This window comes from Folsomia candida, unplaced genomic scaffold, assembly GCF_002217175.1.
Source record: "Folsomia candida strain VU population unplaced genomic scaffold, ASM221717v1 Fcan01_Sc006, whole genome shotgun sequence".
Lineage (NCBI taxonomy): Eukaryota > Metazoa > Arthropoda > Collembola > Entomobryomorpha > Isotomidae > Folsomia > Folsomia candida.
Genome location: NW_019091198.1, coordinates 3,169,825 through 3,197,345, shown reverse-complemented (window position 1 = coordinate 3,197,345; position 27,521 = coordinate 3,169,825). Strand labels below are relative to the sequence as shown.

At 36.5% G+C, this 27,521-nt stretch overlaps 2 protein-coding genes and 1 long non-coding RNA gene across 5 annotated transcripts; 2 read left to right on the top strand and 1 right to left on the bottom strand.

The window, feature by feature from the left end:
- Positions 1-5,540: 5,540 nt before the first annotated feature.
- On the top strand, positions 5,541-20,787 carry LOC110850973. 2 transcript variants are annotated; one of them, XM_035852855.1, is made up of 7 exons: positions 5,541-6,084; positions 15,707-16,031; positions 16,274-16,611; positions 16,708-16,794; positions 17,300-17,746; positions 17,836-18,026; positions 19,262-20,787. In XM_035852855.1, exons 2-7 carry the CDS (start codon positions 15,841-15,843, stop codon positions 20,141-20,143), a joined length of 2,136 nt encoding a protein of 711 aa, XP_035708748.1. In that variant the 5' UTR covers positions 5,541-6,084; positions 15,707-15,840; the 3' UTR covers positions 20,144-20,787. The 2 variants fall into 2 exon arrangements, with proteins under 2 accessions (XP_035708748.1, XP_021954280.1); XM_022098588.2 differs by lacking the exon at positions 5,541-6,084 and having other exon boundaries at positions 14,759-16,031.
- Positions 20,668-27,286, bottom strand: LOC110850974. Its single transcript, XM_022098589.2, has 11 exons — positions 26,950-27,286; positions 26,372-26,483; positions 26,122-26,215; positions 25,606-25,660; positions 23,173-23,313; positions 22,736-22,898; positions 22,409-22,508; positions 22,115-22,298; positions 21,909-22,039; positions 21,644-21,835; positions 20,668-21,569 (listed from the first exon to the last, which is right to left on the bottom strand). The coding sequence occupies exons 1-11, from the start codon at positions 27,095-27,097 to the stop codon at positions 21,510-21,512; spliced, it is 1,380 nt and encodes a 459-aa protein (XP_021954281.1). The 5' UTR covers positions 27,098-27,286; the 3' UTR covers positions 20,668-21,509.
- Positions 24,779-26,609, top strand: LOC118436024. Of its 2 annotated transcripts, XR_004835135.1 has the most exons (4): positions 24,779-25,460; positions 25,537-25,674; positions 25,796-26,074; positions 26,353-26,609. It is a non-coding gene; the product is annotated as an uncharacterized LOC118436024 (long non-coding RNA). The 2 variants fall into 2 exon arrangements; XR_004835134.1 differs by having other exon boundaries at positions 24,779-25,674.
- Positions 27,287-27,521: the final 235 nt, after the last annotated feature.

Below are 27,521 nucleotides of genomic sequence, written 5' to 3'. Positions count from 1 at the left end.
GACACAATGGCAAAAACATACAACTGGTTGTACGTTATGTATGGTTGCCTGCATAACATCATGGCTGAGTAATATTTATTATGATTATTACAGTTGTATCTATGTATTAATAATCTCATAGTACAGCGATTTTGCAAATGGTACTGAAAATTCTGATAAATATCGTCGTTAAGGTAGGCACATTTATTTTGACGGCCAAGTTCAATTAATGAATCCAGACATTAAGACAATACTTACATGATGACAAGTACTTTGAACTCATAATGATACAAACATGCTTCTTCGTGTATGCATAATATTTTACTCCACAATGAGATTAAACCATGCAAATTAAGTCATGCAAATTAAATTAATCGATTACCGCAGCTGCTCTATTTCATCATCACCAATGTACCCGATAAGCCTTCCACACTTTGATCGAGCCGTTGTTAGACATATGTATGTATGCATTTCAAATGGGGTTCCAAGTAGAAAATTGTTCCTGTCCGCACGGTGAATTAATGAGGTAGCTCCCAAGACCGCAATTCTTTTTGCAATCTATGTTTATTATATTTTGCTTGGCAGAAGGACAGCAACACATTATGCATATTTATTCAGATTAACAAAACCAAGAGGCAATGGAATAGGAAGAAGAGCTCAATATCTTATAACTTAGGGAACACTATGTGCAAATCTGCAATATTGGTACCTCGTCCATGAGGGGATGCTTATTCGTTTTGCACCCAACGATAAGTCGGTTACCCTATTATGAGGCCAAAGAACATCTGCTTAAAGTATTATTATTATTGCGGAATGAATCCAGTTTATCAGCTCAATCTGAGCAGTTCAATCACATGCATGCATATGTACATAAGTGCAATAGTGCAAATGACATAATTGAAATCAACAGGAAGACCGAAGAATTCAGATCGTAAATTTTCTGGGTTTTGTCAGAATGGAAATGAATAAAGGTTTCAATGTTCAACTAAATTGGGTAATTAGGTGAACGGAGATGAATGCGTGTGCACTCCTAGACAAACTATAACCTATCTGAAGTTCCATTATGCTCCAGTTTTTATCATATTTTCTTACATTTATACTTTGCTCTACTTTAACTACATGCAATATTTTTTGCTAGATAAACATATGGAGACCTTGGGTGCAATCATTATTTGGGAGCAGGAGTTTTCTCTACTTTTTAAATAGAGCACGAACCAAACGACTCATGTTCTCACGATACTGCAAAACTTGATCCTGAAATCTAATAAATATTTATTTTAGATTTTTGCAACAGAAAATTTGTACGAATGTTGCTTTCACTTGATAATAAAGACACGCTAATAATTAAGCAATAATACAATAAGAACTTGACTTTCCCCACTCAAAGTCTATAAATACTGCCGGTTTTATATTCTGTTGGGACTAATGGGTTATGATTATCTTTTATTGGGGTAGACGATAAATTGGCAAACTACACATAAACGAGATGCAATTCATGTGAACTGTGTGTAAAAGGATATAGCATGTAACTTATGCATTGTGTTCGTCTCGCTATGTGAGTTATTAGTATTTGTCGTCACTTGACACAGTTTCGCCGCAGTGATATGTAAATCAATCCCAAGAACTTGAGAAGCTTTACCTAGTCAATTTGTTCCATGTTGAATCCTGTGCTTCTTACCACTCACAATCAGAACCAGATTTTACGTGGCTTTGCACAGTTCACCAAAGTCTCAACAAAGTTTTGATTATCAGTGAAATTAGAAATAAATAAAAGGTCTGAAATGTTACAGCCTAAAAACAGCATGATAAGATCTTGTACGTACCGTTCCGTTTGTGCTTGCTGTTACAAATTACCGTATTCCTGGCACTCGGAACCCTCATCTCATTTCCTCACCATGTAAAAATAAATTCTGATTTGCAGCGTTGCGCCCAGTCTAAATCATATTTTGATTTTGCACATCATTATTATCGCATAGATGACAAACGACCTTTCCTGTTCGCTCGATTTAAATTGGACCAGTTTCAAACAAACTTCAACACAGAGAACCTGGGAGAGGTTGACGTAATGCACTGATAAAAAAATATATGTACAGCACAGCCACTACTTCCCTGTTAATAAATGCAGTTTCTTATCATCATGCTAATGAAAACCTCTTTGTAAAACAAATTCAAATTTATTTGTGCATCTGATCACATCATATTCAATAAATTCATCTGATAAATGATATTCGTAACAGGCTTCAACTTGGAGGTCTGTCCAGCTCTAAAATCGTCATGATTCATAATTCATAATCTTGTACCGTCTCCAAAATGCCGTCGAGTTGGGTTTCAGTTTTTAAACCTGAAGGCCATTGTCTGACGTCGGCTGTCTTGAAGCAACGGAAGGTTGTCGTCCCACTTACATGTATAAATTCGACTTTTAGTTTTTATGCTTCCTTTGGACAAAGAGGCTGATTTGACCTGTGTGCACTTTATTCCATGTAAATTTCGACGAGCTAAAAGCAGACCTCTTTTAAATACATGTGATCAGGCTGACTATCTTAAAGCATATTCAAGGGAAATCCGTATATCCGATGAATAATCAAGTATTGGAAAGCCCACAAGTTTTATTAGGATGGAAGTGATATGAAGTTGCGAATGTTGTCATAAATAGAAATATGAAAGCTGTATCCGCACTGATTTTTTTAAGCCGTTAAATTTGAATAGATTTTATTTCTTAGCAAGTAGCTCCAATGAAATGATACGACTCGTATAAAACCAGAATGGCAGGGAATCTTTCAATCCAAATTTTGTGATTTCCTCAACCGTAAATTATCAAGGAATGAATGGAACATAAATTATTTTTGTAGGAGTGTCTTTCCAAATATGAGACGACTACGCTAATGTGAGCGTGACTGCAGCTTGACTCCTGGTTTTTGTTGGTTACTAACCTTTCTCATAAAAAATCTGTGTGTGCATCATGTTTATAGATAATTTGTCACAACAATTCACGGGAAAGCCGAAAGAAAGAGGTTGAGCCCTGAGCGGGCATAGTTTGAGACATATTTATAAATATGCAACTTTTATGAGTTCCGGTATGACAAATTCATAATTGGTATTGCAATTGTAGAATTCATTTTTTGATAAATGATTTACACCCAATTTTGAAGTCCGTGATATCGTTTTCGGAATCTTATGTATGATTTCGACAAAATCAATAGGCCAGATTCTCAATTTAAATTAAAAGTACATTTGACGGTAGTTAGTCCTACCATAGATTTGTACCAGAAGGAATCAATTTCGATTATTTATTATTATGAGAAATTATTTTGAAGTGAAAACTTTTGAGGAGGCCAATGTTAAGTGAAAGTCGAGGGGGTAATTATATTTAGACTAAAGTCAAAAATCTGTGCAAATCATTGCTATTCCTACGGATTAGATTTTTTAAGGCTATTTTCGTAACAAAGTTTACAATTCGACAATGCCTACACAAACCTCGTTCATGATTTTCACATAAAAAATCCAAATACCACACAGCCCACAAGACTGTGACTTTGTTATGTCATAAAAACCCCATAAAATGAGACACAAATGAAGAACAACTGGAACTTGAATTTTTAAAACAATAAGCAAACGTCGGACGGAAGTATTTAAACCAACATTAACTTTATGAAACTTAATGTCTGCCTTGCGTATTTTGATTTTGCTTTCCTTACGCAGCATCGGTTATGCTTCACCATCACGTAGCCCTGTCTCGCTTATTAGGTCACAACGTAAATCTAAAGTAACAAATTTATTATGCGGAGGCCGAAAACCAAGGAATATTCACAGGCACAAGCTACATAATTGGAAATCAAAGAAAAATCAGTTCATGGAAAACATTTTAGCAGTTCCTCATTAAAAACATTGATCCAAATTCCTGTGGATACTCTTTCTGGAAATAATTAAAAGCTAATTAGCGAAAGGTCAATAAAGTTTGAAAATGAATTCACTATATCCGATACCAATATTTAATTAAAAAGTGTTTAGTACAAAGAAGCACAAAACATTCCACTAATTGTTTTGGGCCGTAGTTTGTTTATCTCAAACAATATTGACGTTCCAAATATGTCAATGACACTTTGTACTTTGAAGATTAATTATTAGGCATTTGATATGGCTCACAGGCTTAATTCATACCGGTAGGTTAATATTGGTGAATATTAATATTGTTCAATTATTTCCTCCGTCGTGGCAAATAAAAATACCTACACGATTTTAATACGTGAAGATATTTCGGTAACATATTTACAAATGTGTATTTACAATTTGTAAAATTGCAGAATTTTGCAGCAGGTGTCTAAAATCTCAGTATGTGTCACTGTCCAAATATTATTTCGCTCATATTTTGCTCAAAAATATCACACATCTCATAAATCATTCATCCAGATATGCGTTGTATTAAGTAATTGCTACAAAACGAGTGTTTCCAAATTCTTTCATTTGGGTAAAAGGATGAACAATAACCTTTCACAAGATTATGCCGTGTGCGGTTTTGTGCGCGTGCATACACAAAAAACTATATGCTGGATAAGTCAAGTCCAGGTCATGCGATCACAAGGAATGCATTGATGATGCACTAATCGTAAGATACACATGAGGATCGAATAAGCACGGTGACATTTAACTCTACTCACTCATCTCCTTATTAATTTCTGAGTAGTTGTAGGAAGGATTATAGATTTGGAGTAATGTGATTTCTGCACACAGAGCAATATTTCGCTAATACATACGGTTCTTTGAGCATATTGCAGTTTGCATATTGTTGTCGAAACTGAGAGAAATATTTTTGCTGAAGAATATAAGAATATTGTCTGAAAAACTAAACGAAAAGCGGAATTGGAAATTTAGTTTTAATTCAGTTCAGTGAATATATAAGTTAAAAAGTTAAACTGGATCACGAAATTTGACAAAGTTAATCATTTTCAGATACATTTTCCAGTTGAACTTTTTCGTCGTATGCAAACAGTAAAACAAAAACAATCTGAATCATCCAGAACGCATAGGCAACCAGATTTGTATTATTGTTACACTTTTATATACAAACACTTGCGGTGTTCATCATACAGGATTACGATTCACCTACATCGCATCCTTCATGTATTACCTGAACAGCATTTTAAGTCACAAAATAAATAAATACGTACACATTTTGACAAAGAAGTTGTCACAGCTCATTAATTTCTCATGTATCCTCCTCAATTACTCGTTGTAGTAGAATCATTAAGTAACAACAGGTAGAATCTTACAAATGCAGTCATCTAATCTAAACTAAACTAGAAAAGTTACAGTTTCCCCTCAATGCGCCACATTAAATTGATTTCGTCTGAATGAAGGAAATAACATCATCATCCTACATACAAGGAGCATCTTCACTTATGGAATATTCACCAAAATCACGCTACGCTGTTATGTTCTGTATCGAAGAAAGAAGTTTGATAAGTTGGGCGAATCTCTTACGTAAGAACGAATAAGAGAGACGACGAAACCAAGAAAAGAAACCACCACATTAAGCGAACTGCACTAAACTAGAAGTTCCTCCTCATCCAAGCCGTAGTCTCAGCCAGACTGCCATGGAAGAAACAGAACTGCTTCTCCACCAACTTTCTTATCGCCGTCTCACGCTGAGCTGAACTGCCTGTTGCATCCTTCCCCTACAAAACGATAACCTGGACTCTTGTGATTCCTTGCAAGTCTTTACCTGAACATTACACATCATCAAAAATCATTTAGTGATACACAAACCGTTTAGTTTAATAACGCGTAAAATTATATAATCACATTAATCAGTAAATTGTTACCTGATGAAGTAATAAGTACCTATCGAGAAATTGTACCTGTGTCGGATTTTACGAGATAAAAACTATTCACTTTATTATTCCAGTAATAATCTGTTTCCTGACTAAATCTAGTAAAATATTATATTTGCTACACCAGTGATAACTTAGCCATTACGAACAGTTATTTATGACTCACTAAATAAGGAAGGAGAGGCAAGTTGAGAAATACGCTGCATAAACCGCTCCTCATTTCTGAACTACTTTTTGGAGACTCGGACAAAAAGATCATTCTTAATTCTACATCAAGGTAAGACTTTTCATATTTTTGTTTGCTTCGTATAATTTTTTTAAGTCCAGGAGCATAATAAAAGTGAGACAAATTTATTAATAGATTACTTATGAATTTCACAGTTATTTCATCCCACTTAATAATTTAGTCGTGTCAAGCATTTCATCTCATGGTCGTTTTATTCATATAATTTGACAACATAGAATTAAGTCATTAATATGATTATTACATTCTCCAACCATACAACGAGACAGCCCAGCATCCAATGAAACAATGAAGCATTCATTTCATCACAACTTGCATTTGCACACTTCACCAAAACCCTTTGACACGTGTATCTTTGACACAAATTGCGCTCACTTTATTATTATTTGAAGAGTCCAACTCAAGATCAAAACAGCATAAAATTGTACAAAAAATCAGGCGAATTGAGCGTAGTTGAAGTACAAATGTATCAGGCTTTTGCAAACGAATTTTGTCCTTTTGACTTAAAGGTGCAGTTATTGCTGCCAAAGATTTGTCGTGGTGTTAATATAGTACACGTTATTATCAGTGTTATTAACGCAGCAGAAAATTTATGACTTTATTTAGTAAATATTAATACCGATAATGGTATGAATGGGAATTGTGAGACGCAGTACTATTTTATTTCCTCCTTCATATGCACACAGAGTAAATATCCCTCTAAATCTCGACCGACTTTTCTAATGCAAATGTCAAAAATGTCAATTTTTAAAAGATCCAGAGCATCACGACACAACTACGTTCTGAGGACTGCAGATATTTGCATGACAATTCTTTCATTCTTTTGACGTGGAGTCCGGACAAGCAAGTAAACATTGTCAAATGAAAATGAGTACAGATTTTATCCACAAGCGAAGGAGAGAGGTCGGATTTTTACTATTTTTGAAGTAGTACGAGGAACTGAGAAGTCAGACTTGGTATTAATAAAAGGATGAACTTTCTCCTTCCATGATGATCCGAATCTAGGATTTGGTAACAATAAGATATCAAATAAATGCACTCCTCCGCTTTCCATCTCCGCAGGCAAAACTTTTTTGTGCTTTCCTCAAATATGGTAATATTGTATGAATGCGGGGTGGAAGTAGGGTAACTCATTGTTAATTGTCATGCATCCTAATGAAGCTGCTGTAGAGCTGAAGTTGTTGAATTTGCAACTTTTAAAACATAGACGACGTACAAACATAGGCTTTAAAACATACACAATTGTGTAGAAATGTGTAGTCGAGTTCTATGTATGTACGCTGAGCGTGGGGGCAAGTAGCTGGGTCAGAACTCAAAAGTCACAGAATAAATGCGACTGGGGAAGAAAGAGCAAAGTACACAGCAGAACCAACAGCAAGTACATAATTCGTCGTACAACTCAAAATAACTTTAGTTCAATTTGTGGAAACTACGTGCAAGTAAAATGCAATGCAATAGACGTAACTTTTAGTTGCGTCAAAATCTGTTAACTATCCCAAGCAGATCTGGAGCACTTGCTAATTGCTAATTATTTGACGTACTGTTTTGTATCCAGATTCTGCAGAAATAAATTTCTTGCTGACTATCATCATTGTGCACTTTGAGTAGCGGCTGGATGGGATCATAACAAAGTGGTGCATGCACACGTAGTCCTGAGTTTCCCATCATCACAACTCTTGTGAGAATGTGCAAATGAGGCTAAATTAGGGTTAGAGATTTCTCATAGTTACTCATAATTAATTAGCAAAAAGTTAGTAGGAAGTCGGGGCTCACAATTATTTCCAACGCGGTATAATGAGCTCGGCATAGATACACATAATCTAAAAATATCTCAATTATCCAGTTCAGTTTTGGTTGAACTCAAAATCGGAATTGTTCAAGTTTCGTGAACCCAATTTAAATCCTAACTTCCTCAACTGCATCTTTCTTATGAAATTGTCGTAAAAGTTTATCATCTTTGCTTCACCTAGGCAAATCCATCTAGACAAATCTTCTCGTAAATTCGAGAAAGTTATGCAATATGTGTTTTATAGAGCGAATATTGTTTGTCGTGTAAGCGACATCTTTAAAAAGTATCAGTATTTTTTTACGGAGGAAACTGACGAATATTCTCGTGCATGTTGGCGATGAACTTAATTTAATCAAGTTAGACGTCAAACAGACTTGAATCATTTAAGAAATAGATTTCGCCCATTTCCAGTGAAAGTTGCGATGAGACATTTCCAGAAAATTGAGACGACGTGAAATAAAGTATTGATGCGAAAACAGTACTTTGATGATACCACAACCCAAATTCAGGAAAAGTGATGCCTCCTCCCCTGAAGTGAATTAATGCGAGGATATGGCTTATGCAACGTGACATTCTAAACTAGCACTTCGTTCTCACGTGAGCATCCTCCCGTAATCAAGTACATCTCACAGACAAAAAGACATGTTATCCCACTCAATGCATTTTCAGTGACACTTTCTTTATGAACCTTTTGCAAATGGGGCTTTTACTGCAGTCAAATCCAGGTTAAGACTAAAATAGAGACTTTTTGGGCGTAATGATAAGTGACGACTTGTTTATTAAGTTTCATTCAATCAGAAAACAGTAAATTCTTTCATAGCCGATACAATTCATGGGGAAAATATCCAACCCTTGTCACTTCATTTCTGATTAATTTGCATTGATCGAGTACGGGATCGTTGACGAAATGTAGGTGATGCACGGCTACGACAGCAGCAGACGACGGCCAGCTAAAAATGCTTTCCAAAATGCGATCTGTAGCAAACTACCAGACGAACGGTGGGAGTAATTTGCTGACTTTGGTGAACCAACAATGTTATCGGAGATGAGAATCTCCTTAATGCCAAAGATGTACTAAGAACTCGTGGCGTGGGCGAAAAAAAATGTAATGCAGATAGTTTCGTATTCTTGTCTGTAGTTTCATAATTTTTAATTGTACTCGTCTCTTCTTAAATAATTCGGGAGTCAGTAGATTTTAAAATTACATTTTCAGCCGTTGCATTAAATAAATATCGTGATTTTACCATTTTCATAAGTGTATCGCTGACAGATAAATGTTTAGAATTTTAACAAAGCGTATTAACGTTATCTTCCAAACGTTAAATAATGAACTATCTAATCCACGGGTTCCTCCTAAACATAATTAATTCTTCACAAGTGACAACGTATTTACAAGCACATGCCGTGAATGCAGATAAATAAGCCAAGTAGGAAATGGACTTTTGTACTCCATGATACACGGTTCGACAGGATTGAGTCATACATCAGATTTGCTGGTGCTGTAAGTTTTTAATTTGATCATTTTGTGAGACCAAGGTCTCCTAAAAATAAAGAGCTTAAGTCAAAAAGCACTCATGGTGAATAAACCTCCTTTTCAAATAGTGCACAGAAGAATAGTTCATAAAATAGTCTAACGTAAGCAACTTACATAATGAATGATACCACCACGGCAGACAAAGTTGTTGATGTGCATGGAAATCTTAACATATTGTTAACATCACTCTGAACAAGTGAATTGATTCAAAGATATGGAAAAACAATGAGGTGGGATGGAACTTTATGCATTACGTATTCACGTGCATTGCACATGATATGCTGCGTCCAGTTTTTATACATAAGCCAATAATTAATTTTCTGCACTTTGGCTTCAAAACGTGAGATTATTATGCACTGGTTCAACTTTGTGGACTTGAACGATTTACATATGTATGTGTAACTGCATACCTACAACACGTGGACATTGGGTAAGAAGTCAATTAGGTATACAAACAGGATACACTATGAATCTTTTCTGCTGTACTTGCAACAATATCATAATTTGATAATTTATTAGATCCAGTCAATTCGAGATTAAGACCACCTGGGCTTTAAAATCAAGGAGTTTATTTGAAATAGCATCAAGAACTTTCAGAGAAAATGAGACTTTTCTATAAGTTGGCACTGATTTACACTTTCGTGCACTTGTGTGTATAAAAATGTAGCTCACGTAATTCACTCGATGTGCAAATTGTCCCATAATAAACCCTGAACCGAAATGATTAATGTGAAATTCAGAAGATGTCCATGATATCAGCATTAAAGGACTTCAGAAACTATCAAATATCACGTCCCAAGGTTGATGGAATATATTAATTGAAAATTTCTGTTTGATTTCCCATCTTACAAATTTGAACTGGGGAATCCCCGAGATCAAGTTAAATCCAGTTTCGCTATTGGATTTATATCTTATCAGCTAAAAAAGGTAGCCGTACCAGTTTATTCATGCAGTCCGTCTGAAATTCTAAGAAAAATCAAGTCGGTTTGTTAATAAATCTGATACATCTTAGCACACAATTAAACATTCCTTCTTGTTCAGTAAAATATATAGCATTCGTTATATTCGACCCATCAGAATCTATTAGTGCACAAACCTTTCGATAAAAATTAATGAGTGAACGATCTCATTTTAAGTATATGCACACATACATATTTACAATAATATTTACAACTCAACTCGTCGATATACTGCTTATCACCAGTAAAATAGTGCATTTGCATGTTACGTATTATTGACTGTGTGCAGGAATGAAGTTGATGGTCAATGGTCTGCTTGGAATGGAACAAGTTCGAGTCAACATTAAAGACTGAGGCAGCCGATACATACATAAAACCAACAAATTTGCTAAATTCAAACAATACAAAGTATTTATTACAGCCATCGTACAAGAAATGGTCAACATTTAATCCGTTAGGCTGCTAACGATACAAAGTTACTGCAGGTTTGCTTCATTCCACACACAAGAGAAATTCGTAAACTTGAATCTGAAGGATGAAAAGTTGAAAAAACCAAGCAATTCTGCACAACAAAAATGCAATCCGTTGCCCTTTTATTTATACCGAGTGCATCAACTTGCTTATATTTCAATAGATTAGCCAAAGTTTGATAATCAAGTTAAAGAACTTGATTGTATCAAGGCAATTCTTTTATATGAAGCAGTTGCATTCATATCATTTAGAAAAATCAGTTCAAGTTATACGCAACTCTTTGTCTGAGGAATTTTGTATGCCATACACACATATTTATATTCGTTGGAGATATATAATCTCCAAGCACACACGCATAATGATAATATTAACAACGATATGCGATGACTTCATTAAGTGGTGACAACAAAATTTAGTTGAGAGTCAAAGTCAGCAAATACTTAATTGTCGTATAATATACACGTCAAGTGCCTCTAGCACGCATTTTAGTTTCACATTTTGTGATGACGTATGACTTATTTGATCTCTTGACGCTACAACGTGAAAAATATGGGGATTTTGTTCATCTCAATGTACATACAACAAAAAAATTAAAAGATTCATTACTGAACTGCGAAATAAAACGTGCACAGGGCAAGTAATTTACAGAATTAACATGTTATTGTTATTATGTTGAACCCGTGATATACCGATCTGTGTCAACTGTGGAAGCATGTATGAAGACTAATTACAAGACTTTGTACTCCATAAAACATAAAAACAATTGTATTTACCAGGTTGTAGTCGTCATACTCAGCAATTCAACAGAGACACATGGCAAAAGTGATGATGATGACTAATTGTAAATTAGTTGGGGAAATCGGGACTTGTTCTCGGGAACGTGTGGGAGTCGTTATGTCGCAATATCGAATTAAAATCTGTTGCGCATTACTCTTATTGGATTGGATTGCGGTTGAGCTTCAAATGCGAGCAATTATGTTGCAGCTCGATTAGGATGCGAATGTCGATGAGATTTAATCTTTAACGGGGAAACTGGTAGGAAAATCCGATTAAAGCGCTTATTTAGCTGGGGAATCCCACTAATTATCCAGTACACCACTTTCTCATAAGTTCATCTGAAAAGGTAAATATATGCTTTAGTAGCATTGTTTATAGGGTACAATACATACATACATATCCACCCAGCTTATGAGCAGCACTAGTCTTTTTAATGCCATAGGTTTCAGTTTATAATTATTATTCCGTCAACATCCAACCTTAAATTACAGGTATCTTCGCATGCAGACTGTGAGACTAAATTCAATTATTAGGAACATTTAAAATCTGCGTTTCTTGAACTGTAGTCAGTGCCATGAAATGTACTCAGGTCGAAAGAAAGCAGTTTTGGGTGGTGGGAACAAGTATGAAAAAAAGCTATTTGCAGAGCAGACGATGAGACTTTGCAGATGGCCATTCTACTTTGCTCACAAGACGAAACAAAGCTTGTAGTATTGATGGCAAGATGATATAAATGTGCACCTCATTATTGGCTCCAAGGTGTAAACCAGACGGAACTAAATCCGGTCAGTGGTTGGTTTCTTTGATACGTGCATGTCAACCACCAGAGATTTGTATACATACTCTTATATCTTTGGATTGCTCCAAGTATATACACGAGTTGCCTCTGGAGCAATCAGCACAAGCAGAAAGTGGGATGGTCCCAATCCCTCTAAATTGCTCATTACAATGCTATTAAGGTTAATTCCATACTCTGACCTTGTTGACCTCCGCCCTGTATCGGCACCCACTATGCATAGATTATATTGAAATTGTCAGATGACATATCGTATTTCCGGGCTTGTGTGGTCCGTACCGGTTTCATTTCTACGTTTCTATATCCTCATGCGACATACATTGTACGCAATAGTTTACTAGGTAAATTATACTATTTATGCGTTTCAAGCGTGGTTTTAAGATGTATGTGAAACGTAAATATGTAGATACGTCATTAAATATTTGTAGCGGTAAGACATTTGAAACTCTACTTTTCGTAGACCCGAACATACATAAGTACTTTCATTAACATGCCGCTTTTCATTCGGTTTTGTGGAATCTTGCAAAATTATTGCCTTGTGTTTCATAATATTTTAAGTATTGGCTTTTAGCACCACTTATTTTGGGACGTTATGGATTTTTTCGTCCATAAAACAGCCCATACAACTTCTGAGAAAAAATAGATCCTTGGAAAATGAAAGGGAAAGTTTACGAGTGAATATGAATGCTTACATTTGTTTAATGCTATCTGCCCAAAGCACTCTGCGTGCCTTTCTTTTGTCGATCACGTAACAACAGTGATTAATAAGATTTTGGGTGAAAAGGAATCTTTGTGTTTACAAGACGGGTATAAATGTAGGTAAAGTATGCATGTCCTTCAACTCTGATATAAGCTGACTTCAAGTTGTCAGTCAAACCATCACGAAATTATTTACCCACATAAAATGTTTAAATTTTATGCAATATACGTGCCAACTTGGTGTGCAAATATTGTGCAAATGTTGTTACTCTTTTATGTTGAACTTTCATTTAAAGTGACTTGGAGGCCATGGTCGCTTCTGATTGAGGGTTTTGTTTCTCTGGGTGGTGAAAATGGCATTGAAAACATTTTATTTTTATCTGTGCAAACTCAAAGAGCACGGATCGCATTTTTCGCTTTGATTTCAAGTAAATTTATGCAAGCAATACTTTCCAACTAATGAGAGCTGGAGTGTCAAAATATTCTCTCTTTGTCATCCCTCAATAGTCTCAACCCACAATTTGTGAATGGACTGGTGGTGACTGCAGTGCTAACATTTTATGTATCATAAAATTGAAAACAACCACTTTGTCCAATTCATAAGCAATCTGAGTCATATAACGAGAGACGACGAGCGAAATATGTATATTTGAGGTCGATTTTTTTCCGTGCGTGTCTCAATGTCAGCCTAAAAGTAAGTGATTCACGCAGTGTGTGCGGAAAAGTGTGTTAAACGCCTCTGTACGTGAACTTGTATAGATTTGCATTTGATGTAAACAAAAATAACACCTGTCATGTCGTAAAGATCAGGGAACATTTTGTACCAAAATGCTTCATTAAGGTCGAAAAGCTTGGATCCGATGGAAAGATTGGAACCGTGAAACTTGAGAATCCGTACATGCATCATAATTAAATTGCTAATTTTGATTGGAAATTTTGCCCTTGGAATCTAAAACTGCGTCCAGCTTCTTCCAGTTTCCAGTGTAATTGAAATTTGTTTATGACTATTTATAAGCATTAACAGGTGGAATAGAGTATAAATCTCTGTGGTTGATTTAGCGGAAGGATATGCACAACATGTAGGTATCCTTCACCCATGAAATGAACATGAGGAATTTGAGACACACTCGCTTCCGACTTGAGCAACATTTTCTTCGCATTCTCCATTTCGCCCAGCTAACTAGCCACAAATAACTGCCAATAAGACGTATGAATTGGAGGAATGAATTACCATGAAAATTTCAAGGCAAAGATCACGTCATCCACATGTAACTGTAACCAAGCCTAAATATGAGAAATGAATAACGCAAAAAAATAATCCAATCCAGTTTATTTGAACCGTATCTGCCTGGCCATATAGAATTCGGCCCTGAATAATTGGTTGGGATTTGAAATAAATACATCACATTATGGATTTTTATCGCATATGCCAGAAGCTTGTACTTGAAGCTGTTGTGTGCATTTACAAATACAAGTATGCGACTCCCATACAACACTTTTATTTCCGGTAGGATCTCCATTTGCGCATAATTTATGAAACCAAACAAAAGTTGGGTCTGGTTTGAATGACATTATTGAAATGTGAGATCAACACTGTTTTTCTAAATCGGTGAAAAATATCCAGAAATCTGGATAATTTCGAGAGTTTGATACATATCAGGATTTAAACTAGCAGCTTCCGTCATACTGTGGCGTAAAATGGATAAGGTAATTCGATAGCACGTGCGTATCCGGCATTGCATCCGCCAAATTTGTCTACTCCTCTTTTGCAATAGTCATATCACTGCTTTACTTAAAATGGAGGAAACTGCATGACGCAAAATTCATTCATTATGTTGAACACGACAAATATACATTTGCCTCAATTTATCCTGGAGATCAAGTTTTAAGGCAGATCCGTAACAACAGCAACAGTATCAATTAACAAGCTTAAGTGACTCGATAACAAAGCGTCAATCATTATAAAAATTACTTTGTTTAATAAATAGTCAACTGCATTTGTTTTTCAGTTGAATTCGCAAATGAGCAGATAAACAATCTCTACACAAACTTTTCAACGTGTCAATATTTGTCGCATATTCATACAAGAGTCGTGCATTGTTGATGCTCGTGCATGCAATTGGAATCAATAATAAAAATGGTATTGACCAAAAAGAACATTTCTTTAGTTTTGAGCACTACAATTCCATACACAGAACTCACACAGTTCCTGACTCGTTGTTGCATCACGCCATTGGAATACGGAAATTTGAGTAATTAATCATCATCCCATACAATCGAACACACATATTTTTAACCAATTGCCTTGATTTTGTTTTACAATTCAATTCGCATTTTCTTTCTCTGCATCTCTGCATCATCAGCATCATATTAGCAGCACAATTACGAGACCAGTGGAGTTGGTGGAGTGTGCAAGTGATCGAGATTGGTACATATAAAATAATAATTCGTATGCAGATATGAAGGCATGCTGATAGCAAATTTTCCTACTCTCATCAATCAATACGCGATTGACAGTGGTGTTGACGAATTAAAATGCGCCCATAGTATTCCCATCCCCAAGTAAACCTTGCCCTTGTGTACATTATCCAGTGATTGATTGACAACCTGTTTATCGTTATTTTGTTTAGATGAACGACCGCCCCGCTGACGAGGTACAAGTGTCAAGTCGACGACAAACTTGAATGAGAGGTCATTTCGCACTCGAAAGAAGATATCACTTGCTGAGACTGAATAGTATTCATTCTCATTCCGAGAGTGAGAGATGGACATGGTTGTCGAGCCAGAGGGTGAATTAGAGACTGAGAGGTACATTTCCACCACCACCACCACCACGACCGTCATGTATGGAGAAAGTACTCTCATGATTCTCTTTTGCGTCGCTGGACTCCTAGCCAACGTTCCCGTTAGCTGCCTCTACTTCCGGTCCAAGCACATCCGATCCATTACCGACAAGTGAGTGCTGTTCTACTTTTAAAGATAATTCCTTACAATTGTGTGACATTTATTAGAGCACATACGTGGGCTGGTACCACTGTCAATTCCAGTCTTCGTGGTGGGCTGAATACTTATGTATAATCTCCATTAAGCATAGAACAACTGGGTCAAGAAAGGATTTTGAGATTTGAGATTTTTTGTATACAAAAAAAAACAACTACCATCCTAATTCTTGGATTTTTCTATTTCCTGTGTTACAGATTTTTGATAAATCTTCTATTGGCCGATATCGCTTCCGTGATCCTCCTGTTCCCAAGCATTTTGTGGAGCTTTTTGAAGACCACTACAGACACGGAATATGTTGTATCATCTCAGCAGCAACCTACACAATTTTCCTCGTCACAGAATCAAGGGAATCTCTTTTCTAATGGTCATAATTTTACGACTGTGAAAGTAGACGATATTCCCTTCGGGGCAGGATACTACGGCCTGGCTGCATCTTGGCGCTGGGACTGCGCCCTGACTAATGGAATCTTAGCCGGCTTGGCTGCCGCGTCTGTATTAGCAGCGTTGGAGATTGCAATGGAAAGATATTTGGGTAAGCTTGATTACAGAATTATTGGTGATTTTACGATTTAAATCCGATTTTACTAGATCATGTTAATCTCACGCAATTTTTTTACCCTCTGAATAGCTGTCGTCAAGCCACTTCACTACCACAAGTTTCTCACCACTCCCAGTATTCTCGCCACCTCCGTCATCGGAGGATTAATTTCACTCGGTAAGTATTTGGCATACGATATATTTACTTATCATTTCGATAAGCGATGCGAATTGACAGCATCACGAACGAAATTGTGACAATTGATGCTTCTCAATTTCTCTTTTCAAGATCAACCAACACAGCTCAGAGAGATTTAAATTATTATAAAATGAGTTATAAATACTCGTCTTGATATGCATTTGTTGAGTGGGAGAGAGAAAACACGAAAGCAGAATAGACATGTCTCAACTCAAAGTGAGACAAGAGTGCTAACAAACATTTCCAAGTCTCAGATTTTCGGATGTATGTGCTTCTGCATCGTAATTTCTTGCTGAATAAATTCTTAGAAAACAATCTATTTCACCAACTGTGAATTCTGAATTAAGACTCGGGCTTTCAGAAGAGCCTTTGGTAAATTCGTAAATAAATATCATCTCCTTCTCGTACCACTCAATTCAACCTCGTTAAAATACATGTCATGATAATACAGTAGTGTTGATAATCGTCGTCGTTTTGATTTCAGCCACGGCCATCATCGCATCTATCGAACCCAGTTTTTCCGTTTTCCCTCACTGTCTCCAAGTTCAACGTCAAGTACATCGTGCTGCTCGAGTCAGTCGAGAGATCTTGCTGAATTTGAAGATGCAAAATAGGACGGAAGAACAACAAAATGATCTCGATGAAAACGAGGCAGGAACGATGACGTTGGGAGGATTTCACCCTCCAAGCCATTCTTCTAACCTTACCAAAGATGATGACGTGTTCATCCATCCTAGTCCCACCAGTGGAGATCTCATTTGGTCACTGTACTCCTTGACCAGCACTATTTTTCTATTCGTAATTCCAGTCATCCTAATGATTTATATTTATACTAAAATCTGGTTGGAGGCGAGACGGCAGAAGATCAAGATTGCAAACCAGTACAAACCATATTTTCTCTCAGTTTCTCCCGAGCATACTGTGAACAAAGGTGAGAACGAGTTCACAAAGTATTTACATAAACTAAAGGATTATCTTGGAATGGTTATTTTAATTTTTTATAAATATTCTCTTGTGCAGAGTCTGAAGGAAAAAAGGTGAAAGGAGCAGCATTTCTGCCCATTGTAGTCAAATTTCGACTGATGAACCGTCTGCGAGTTGCTCGCCTAGATAGAGCTGGCCGTGTCGCAGTTGTCGCCCTTTTCGTCACAATTCTTTGCTGGTCACCATATTATTTTCTCAAAGCAAATAGTGCCATACAAACCATCATGGTGAGTGCTTCTTTTTTCACTTGCATACATTTGTCACGTTAGTTCTGGTTGATACTGATTCTTTAAATTATTGAGACTCATAAAAATTACGCAATATCGATAAGAGTGGTTGCAGTAAAAAAAAACCCTGATTACAAGCCCGCAGACAGACAGACGGTGCACATGTCATTCATAACTTCTGATTTATCAGATAGCTAGCCACTTGTGACATCATAACTCTATAAACTTATGGCTTTAATAAAATGGATGAATTATTATGATGTCGTTTCCGGGTGTGTGTACTCGCTCATCATGCACGCTCAATGTACGTTTGGTACACAACAGATGTGTTACAAGGGTTAATTTCCACTGAACTAAACCGAATCTTGAAACCCACGGTCTCAACATAACTCCACTTATTCTCCACTCCCACCGCCACTCCGTTGACTTAGGATTAGTTGACAAGATAAGACCTACCGACCGAGAGACCGATGACACGATGGCCCACTCCTGTCTCCTATCCTTAAATATTATTACAGAGAATGATGATGAGTCAACCTGAGTAAATCTGTCTTTTTTCATCTGTCTGAGCTTAAAATATATCTTGGGGGTAACAGTGGTCAACTGCCAAATTATGTCACATCAGTCTCCAATTATTCTATATTTGCTGCATGTTCCCGACTACTGCATGCACATTTACTGGCACATAGAATCACACAAGTTTCCGATAAATGTGTGTGTGAACGTGTACCTAAAAAGAGCGACAAAAGTCAACAAACGCCAAGCTCTACTTATTCCTAAGTGGAAAATGATCCAAGCACATAAGATGCCAATTAACTCTGCGTTTTCCCAGTTTACACAGGAACAACTTCCGGATTGTTTTTAGTACAATTTTCGAGTTCCAACACAACCGAATTTTATAGCCTTTTTCTGACATTTCATATCAAGCTACAAATCTTGTCGTGTCGTTCATATGATTACTTATATTTATCCTCATCGTACGTGTTGATAACCTGTCTCTTCTTGTTGACTGACAGGAGAGGAATGCAGTCTTACAACATGATATTACGATGATGGGAAACTTTTCATAAATATGCGACATCGCCAGCTTTAAATATTGCATATCATTTATTTATTTGTGTCTTCAAACTTGCGACACCATTAGAGTTCAAACTTTTCATGCATTCCAAGAATATGTAACTAAATTTAGTTTCACCCATAAAAAAAATTTAACACACATTTTTTTATTATTTCAGACAATTTACGGAACCCAATCTCAAAGTTACTCCGCCGTATCGTCAAACTTGGTCTGGTCATGGAGTACAACCGTTCTGCCACTACTTTTCGCAGGGCTGCACCCGCTCCTCTCCCCCCTTTTCTACGCTTATCGATACAAACGGATGAGGACAGAGATTTACAAATGGATCTCCTCCTTCTGCACGTCTCATGACCAGTCCAACACCAACAACCGTTTCGATGGAAAAAGTCGTTCAACTCTCAACACAAATAGCAGTTCTGGAGGCGGAACCCCTTGCATTCGCCAAGCCATCATTACACAACAATTGCAGCCACAACAACCCTCAACAGTCAATCCCTTGCTGGGAGGAGGAGGAAATGGAGGGTACTATCGGGGTGGTGAAAGTAATAATAGCGTCAAAGTCGTTGTGGATCATGTTGTTGAGCAACAAGACCAAAGCGTGCTGATTGAACCTGAAGCCGAAGAAGAAGGCACAACCTTCACAAGTCCCAGTCACGTAAAGGAGGAAGTTAAGAACGAACAAGGGCACTACATTCACCATCAATTTCCACCCTCACACATTCAGATCAACATCTTTTCCTCGGATGATGACCAGAGTAGTATTGGCAATGCAGCCCTGGAGACCGATCTGCAGGACAACGACAACGCTGCACGTGACATTGACTCTGATCGGGATGACCAATCTCCAAACTCATTTGTCGGAGGGATTGTTCGTGTGGAGCGTTCCGTGGGCAACTTTTTTAATTATTTGAACGTCTGGGTCAACTCTTATTCTCGTCGATGGCTCCAACACCGAGAATCTGTCACTTCCACTGCCTCCTTTATTACTCTGTTGTCCTCAAAGTACCACAACAAAACTCACACTGCTGCTAATGTGTAGTTGGATAAGTTAATGTATTTCGAATTTTTATCGCGTTATTTAAAAGAGCCAACTTTTCTCTGAACATAGAATACTCGATCTTTGGATCTATACTCTGACTGGTACATTTCTTGCATTTGTAATGGCGTCGTACTAAGCGGTACACAAACGAACTCAGTAGTAATAAATAAATAAATATGTAATGTAATAATAAAATAATTCGACTCAACCTTTGTTACCTTGTTTAATCGTGCTGATGAAAAGATGAATATTTTTGTTACGTAACCATTTTGTTTTAGTGTATTTTGCTTGCTTTGTGTCTCGTAAAATGTAAAACTTTACACGTACAGTCAAAAAAATCACATTTTATAACTTATATTATTCATAAAGATAAAAATTCTCATTACTGTCATTAAAAATATAACTATTACTTCCCATTTAAACTGAACGTTATTAATTTAATGGGAAATTATATTACTTGTAACCGCTAGTATTATATGCACGTTAGGTTATGTAAGAAAATGTAATTATAGAAACACTCACTGTTTGTTTTAAAGGCACATTTTTAATTTATTTCATTTGACAAATTGATATGTCCCAATACAGTGAACATTAACTTACAAAATTATAATGATATGAATATTAATAAAAAATGTTTTACAGTATATTTGTCTTTAATACAATTGTTTCTGTGATTTAGTTTCTTACGGTAAAGATCATCAATCACCACTATTCGGAATGTTAGTTAACTGTGTTTTGGTATTTGATCACTGGTTTGCTTACACATTAGGAAGCGACGAGACTTTGCACAACCATTTTGTGTTACAACTTTCAGTTCAATATTAAAGATCAATTCTAACAAAATTATTGCTATGATTGCACGTAATGTAGTACATATCAAAACACAATAATATCACTCTTTGGCGATTAGCAGGTATATAAATGCTTTATAATATCATCCTACGAAATCCTCTCATATAGAAATATTCCAAGATATTTTGGATTTACATAAATGTAATATTGTAATAATTAAAGAAAATGTCGTTATTCAGGCTTATTTGACACAGATTAAGTTGACCACATAGTAATCGAGAAATAACTTAATTAAGAATTAAGCAGATAGCTACACGTGTTTCTACGCGATCAAGGCAAAATAGTTAAAAAAAACAATTAATAGCAATTTTTATAGGAAGCTGATCCCACTGGGAATAAATGTCATTATAAACATATTCATATGCAGAAACATTAAATAGAATAAGTGTAAACAGGGAATCGGAATTTTACAATATCATAATATGACAGAATGATTCTTACAAGTGGATTTGCTAACATACAAACTAGGTTCAAGATAGAAGGAAGAATAAATAAAATAGAAGAGATGACATGATTATTCAATGAAGTCTGACTCGGCAACACTCTGTCGTAAGTACTCCGAGTACATGGTTTTCTAAACGAATCAATAATATCGTCTATTAGTCAATCTGAACAAAAATGATACACAATTTACAAAGGTTACAATACCTTGCGATTCAAGTTATCCTCTAAAACGTTCATAGCCAGTTTTAGATTCGTTAGTTCGCGATTTGCAACAACTTTCTCCGTTGGAAAACAGCGAGGGATCATTAAACATGCTGCAGAAAGGCAAACAATCCCAATAACAATATGTAAATGGTAAGACTTCGGAACAGCAGACCACAGAATGGCAAGCGGTTTCTGTAAAAGCAAGGACAATTCATATTAAAACTACTGCACATACGTATTTGTGCATGTAAACAAATATTCTTACACAAAAGTGATAAACCAAATCTCCACCAGGTCCAATGTGCTTTCGCATTCCTTCAGCCGATGTCTCAGCAATTACCAAAACAGTAAATAGCAAAAATGGTAGGATGAAGCCAAGTACATTGAAGACCAATCCTAATCACATAATTTTACAAATTAACCACCAAGGATTACATTTTCAATCCAACATTACATTTACGAAGTACTTACTGCGAATGTTTCGTCGAAAATTCCTTTTTCGAGCTTCAGCATCTAATGCCAATGACACACTAACTCTTTCCTTTACCAGGTTAGCGTCTCGTTCCAAGTTGTTCAAAGAATTCTGAACGGTCTGCTCGATGACTTTCTCTATTTCATCACATACATCAGTGATTTGGTTAGCACATCGACTTGGCTGTGTAGAGATTAAAAAATGGAGAATTTAATTAGACAAACTTAATGGTCACATGAGAAAAGTCTATAGATTTAATGATGTCATCTTGTGAAAAAATACAATATCATTACCTTTCCAGAGGCATCAGGCAGGTAAATAGTGGGCATGTCGAAGCCAGTTCTATTAAGTCCAGGTCGTTTGCATAGCTCCTGAACAATTTGCATCAGCACCCTAAATGATTACATACATTATTTTCATTATTAAATTATTCTTCCTCTCACATCAACAATAATGATGGAAGGTCTATATTAGTGAAGTCTAATAAGAAAATCAGGAAGAAAATTATTTGGGTATTATTCTCAGAAATGTACAATCTCATGGGTAACTCTGGATTACCGGATAGACGACAAATAAGCGCATTAGTCATTTTCATAGTCATATTAAAGTGGCAATCATACTTTTGACGATCAGTTTCGCTTCCTGCCTCATCCGCCTTGGCCAAATACAGACGAATCTTTTCACTGTAAGGTGACCAGAGAGATTCAAGGATGTTGAGGGTCCGCTTGCACAAGGCTTGCCCCATTGGGTCGAAAAAGACGAAAACCAGATCGGCCATATTTCCTGTAAAACAACATAAAGTCATGAAAATGAAAGGACATATCTGTTATGACTCATCAATCTCACACGAGCGTCATGAACTGTATATGTACATACATTATGCATGCAAGCAAACGACTAAGAACTCATCCTCAGTATAGTGGCATATCTATATGCATATAAATTCAGGTAGTTACATGACTACAGAAACCCTCTGAAGTCTCGTGGATTCCCCTTTCCGACTGTTCTGAAGGATGAGTCATGCAAGACGACCTAATAAAACAAGAAGAAAACTTACCCAGCCATAAGAGGGTTTCATTTACATCGAAAGGATAGTTCATGTCTCCGTCTACAAGCCCCGGTGTATCCACAAAGGCCACGAGATTAAATTTCCGGGATCTTGAAGTGCTCACTTCGGTAGTCAAATAGTCCAATACGCCTACACACACACAGGGATAAAAGCTTAATGTCATATTAGTTACTGATAGAAAGCAAAGGTTTCATTATAATGAATAAAATGCAATTTCAGAAGATAAATGAAATTACAAATTAGTGCAGTGGCATGTAAGGAATACCACTTTAGCAGCTTGCACAATCAGCTTTTTCATGACTAAAGCCAGAAAATATGTGAGTATGGATCCGGCTCAATTCATGAACTACACTTGTAGTTCATGAATGTAGTTGATGAGATGGGGAATGAAAATCATTTTATTTGATCTTTATATGACGCAGACAATAGATAATCATATTACTTAAAACATGAAAAGGAGAACTAATAATATCAGAAAAGCGGTGATATTATTTATTATGCTTGCCGTGTAATAATACTTACATAACTTGGCTAAAGTAATTTTATCAGTTTTTGGGCACATGAATTTCTATATACTATGCAACAATATGTATACCTAAGATTTCCTATTTTCTTATTAAATATGTGTTTTCATAGGTAAATGGCCCATTCAATTCCTAGGAGTGCGAGTAGTTGATAATGTTGACCAATACGATTCTAAGTTGATCCACGTTTCGGAAAATTCAGACACAAACCAAGGGGAAACCAGCGAAGCCACATTAATATCGCTTTTGACGAAAGGAAAATTTGTGAAAACTGATAACAGAAGGTTTTTGTCCAGTTGCAAGAAGCCAGGTTAAAATGAATTCCAGAAAGGAAATGTGGTCAATGCGGTCTATGTAGTCGCAATATACGACAACTCCACAATACCCAAAATAATGCCAAAATAGAAATCCCAATAGACCACGTGGACAAGGAAGTCCCACAGTGAGACGACTAACTTGGGTCAGAACTACTACCAGGTTGACTATAAACATTACAAAAGCCAAGTTACATGATTTGAATGTAAGAAAATAAGTTTTTCTCATAAATAAAAAATATCGTGAAAAAAGATTACAGATATTGATGCAATAGTACACGGTACACTAGCATAAAATTACGTATTTCAGAATATGCTCACTAAATCTGCTCAAACTTTTTGCAGTCTGGAATCTGGACATTGATGACAAAATTGAAATTTTTGTAAAGATACAAAATAGCAGAGTCGAATATGAAGCCAACCAGACTATACCCATTATAAACAGCATATAAGCAGTATTCAAACTAATAATGACTTATCAACCATGTGCAGATGTTTTCTTGGTGACTTTTTTGTCTTTATCCAATTGGACGAGCAACTCCCATATTTTAAACTCGCACTGAACATGGGAGAATGCAATCAGCTCAGAAAACTATTTAGTCTAGTTCGTTTCGTAGTTTATTCATTAATGGTTAAATTACAATATAAGCCAGCCAAGATAGAGAGGATTGACCACAGGACTACTGCCACATCCTTCGACAACCCTTATAAAATCAACTGCTTCTCATACCAATTGGCAGTACGCATTCCCTACCGGACACAGCTACACTTTCTGAATAATCTTGAGATTTCCATTCAACTCCTCAGATTTTAGGGAACATATTATTTGTACTCTCTCTCTCTTTCTCTCTCGGTCTGAAGTTTTGAGATAAGTGTACTCTAGTTGCCTTAACGCGATATGTCATGTCATCATAAGTTAGGTACGAACGTTATCCCCAAAAACAGTGACTTGAAACTAGAAAAAGGGTCCAACACACAAGAGTTGTTGACGTTTTTTTTTTAGCTTAATAAGTGTATATGTCCATACACAATACAGATACACAAAAGGGATTTGATTAACAATCTCAAATGTAGTTTTGATGGTATATATAATAGAGGCCAAAGAGCTAAAATACATGCAAGAACGGAATTCAATTTCTGTATACGTACTGGTGACTCAAGTGAGTCGCATAATACACACAGTGTGTAGAGGCATCATGAAAAACGTCACTTGACTATATTCCTTCAACACTTTCAATTCATCATTCACTCTAAACTCAATCCATTCAACAGGCTAAACTATCGCTCGATAACTTGAGATTTCACAGTCAGTTATCAACCCTCGTGGTGCCAACATCCAATTAACTAACTTTGCAAAGAAAAACGTTTTAGTTGGAATTCTGCTCTCATGAGCAATACTCGGGAGTGGGCTTTGAAAATCACAGGACCTTGGATAATGGTACCACTCCTACACAAGTACTATCTACCTGTACAGTGTAGTTCTTTATTGGGCATTTTGCATTTGTATTTGCAAGCGAGCTGCCCTATAAAGGGCTATACTTGTGCGGAAATATTCTTCAAAAATTCAAGACAAGTTTACTTACCCTGCATTTCCTGGAGTTGCTTCAAATGAGGGTAAAGCTGCAGAGTTGCTGGACCCTGAAAATTTACAGGTTAGTCTATCTTAAAAAAAGTTCTGTATGATTTTTATAAAATACCATTAGCATTTCATAATCACAAACTCAAATTCATGAGTTGAATCAATAACAAATTTATACCAATTTATATTTCCAGAATTTTAAAATGGTCAAGGATTTAATCGAGAAGGAGACATCACCACCGTGGGTTAATTTTATGCATTATACAGATAGGATAGGAGTACAGTCAACCCCACCCCAACAATGTTATTGATCATCTTCCTTGCATAATGCATACCTGATATTTTGGACATGTCTGGACACGATTCAGACGACAACCATTTACAAGGTTTCCTTCACGAACGTGGATGCAACCATACGTATGAAACTACCACTCTGCTATCTTTTCGTCATGACCTCATCGCTACGCGAGCATGTAAGTAATTATGCAACATATAATTAAAAGTTTCAGAACATACTCACCTTTAAGGTATCCCTCTTTTTTCCACTGGTTACAAAAGCGAATCCTTGTGTTTCAATTGCCACTCCAGTTTTCAAAATAGTCTCTTCAATATACCTTCAATTTAAAAATAAATACTTCAATCATAAAGTAACAAAATGAGTGACCCAACAAATCTAGTGGTGAATATGAATATGATATTGATTGCGATGAGCTAATCAAAAATCTAAAATAATTGTGTACTTGTAATTTAGATCAATCATAACAACTTACCAATTGATGAAACTGGACTTGCCAGCGGAATGATTTCCAAGAATCATAACCGTCACTTTACGCCGTGGATATGGCAGTTCAATACCCACAAGTTTTCCCAACTTCACCAGACCTGCAAACAATAAAGTTCAAATTTTATGTGTATCTACTAAACTCGTTCGTTCGAGAGGATAATATTTTAAACAAATTGAAATGCAAAATTTAAATAAAATTCTATTCCATTCGTCTATCATCATCACATTTCAAGCTGTAACATGCAAAACAGGAGACATTTTTCGAGGAGGGGAGACAGAGACCCAATGCCGGATGTGATGTCACATCACCATTGCACAATTTAACATCATTGATAACAATTAGAGACCGAGTTCAGCTCTAGCTTGCAAAAGTCATCCCCTATTATTTCTGAATCGAAGGAGATACCATTCTTAGATAACATTCATATCACTATCTCTCCGATTTTGAACTCAACTCGCCAACAATATATATGAATGACAAAGAAAGAACGGAAGAAAGAAAGTGCACAAAAGGCAATAAACACATGAATAAATCCAACAGTAAGACAAAATCCACCGGCTTACCGACATCCTTATCCGTATAAATGTTGAAAATGTCGTTTAAAATTCTTTCGTTCAGGGTGAGCACACGTTGGTCCATGGGGTTGGCGACAGGGCGAACGGTTGCCGGATTTGGGGGCGCTCCTCGTTTTCGCACACCATCGTTCGACATGGTTGGTGGGGAGGAGGTAGTGATATCGTGGGTGTGGTGCTGAATGATATGTCGACGACGACAAGGGACAACTGAACGAGAGAGTGACAGACACAGAAGAAGAGGCGAAAGAAAAAGAAAAACAGTGTCCAGCAACGAAGCACGAGTAGATTGACTGCTGGAACGAGCTTGGGAAGAAGAGTGGAGGGAAGAACGATTGAATTAGACCATTAGTCTTATTTGAATCAAGCCAACGGCCAATCAGAGTTTCGCTCCCTTCTTCCCACCAAATCTTTCCACTTGGCACACATGCAGCTTTTTTCCAGTGAGGAGGCCTTAGTGATGAGGCAAAAGTGGGGTTGCCTTTATAAAAAGAATGGGGTTCTTTTAGCATATGTGGTTGACAGGAAATTTAGGTTAAAAAAATATTTTTTAGAACCTTGTT

What these genes read in the sequence shown, in the direction of transcription:
- LOC110850974 (XM_022098589.2), bottom strand. Translation starts at nt 27,097, where the DNA reads ATGTCGAACGATGGTGTGCGAAAACGAGGAGCGCCCCCAAATCCGGCA. An exon ending in AAAAGAGGGATACCTTAAAG is followed by an intron (nt 25,661 to 26,121) that starts GTGAGTATGTTC and finishes GTAAATTTTCAG; the next exon opens with GGTCCAGCAACTCTGCAGCT. An exon ending in AGCGAAACTGATCGTCAAAA is followed by an intron (nt 22,509 to 22,735) that starts GTATGATTGCCA and finishes GTAATCATTTAG; the next exon opens with GGTGCTGATGCAAATTGTTC.
- LOC110850973 (XM_035852855.1), top strand. Translation starts at nt 15,841, where the DNA reads ATGGACATGGTTGTCGAGCCAGAGGGTGAATTAGAGACTGAGAGGTAC. An exon ending in CGGAGGATTAATTTCACTCG is followed by an intron (nt 16,795 to 17,299) that starts GTAAGTATTTGG and finishes TTTTGATTTCAG; the next exon opens with CCACGGCCATCATCGCATCT. An exon ending in CGAGCATACTGTGAACAAAG is followed by an intron (nt 17,747 to 17,835) that starts GTGAGAACGAGT and finishes TCTCTTGTGCAG; the next exon opens with AGTCTGAAGGAAAAAAGGTG.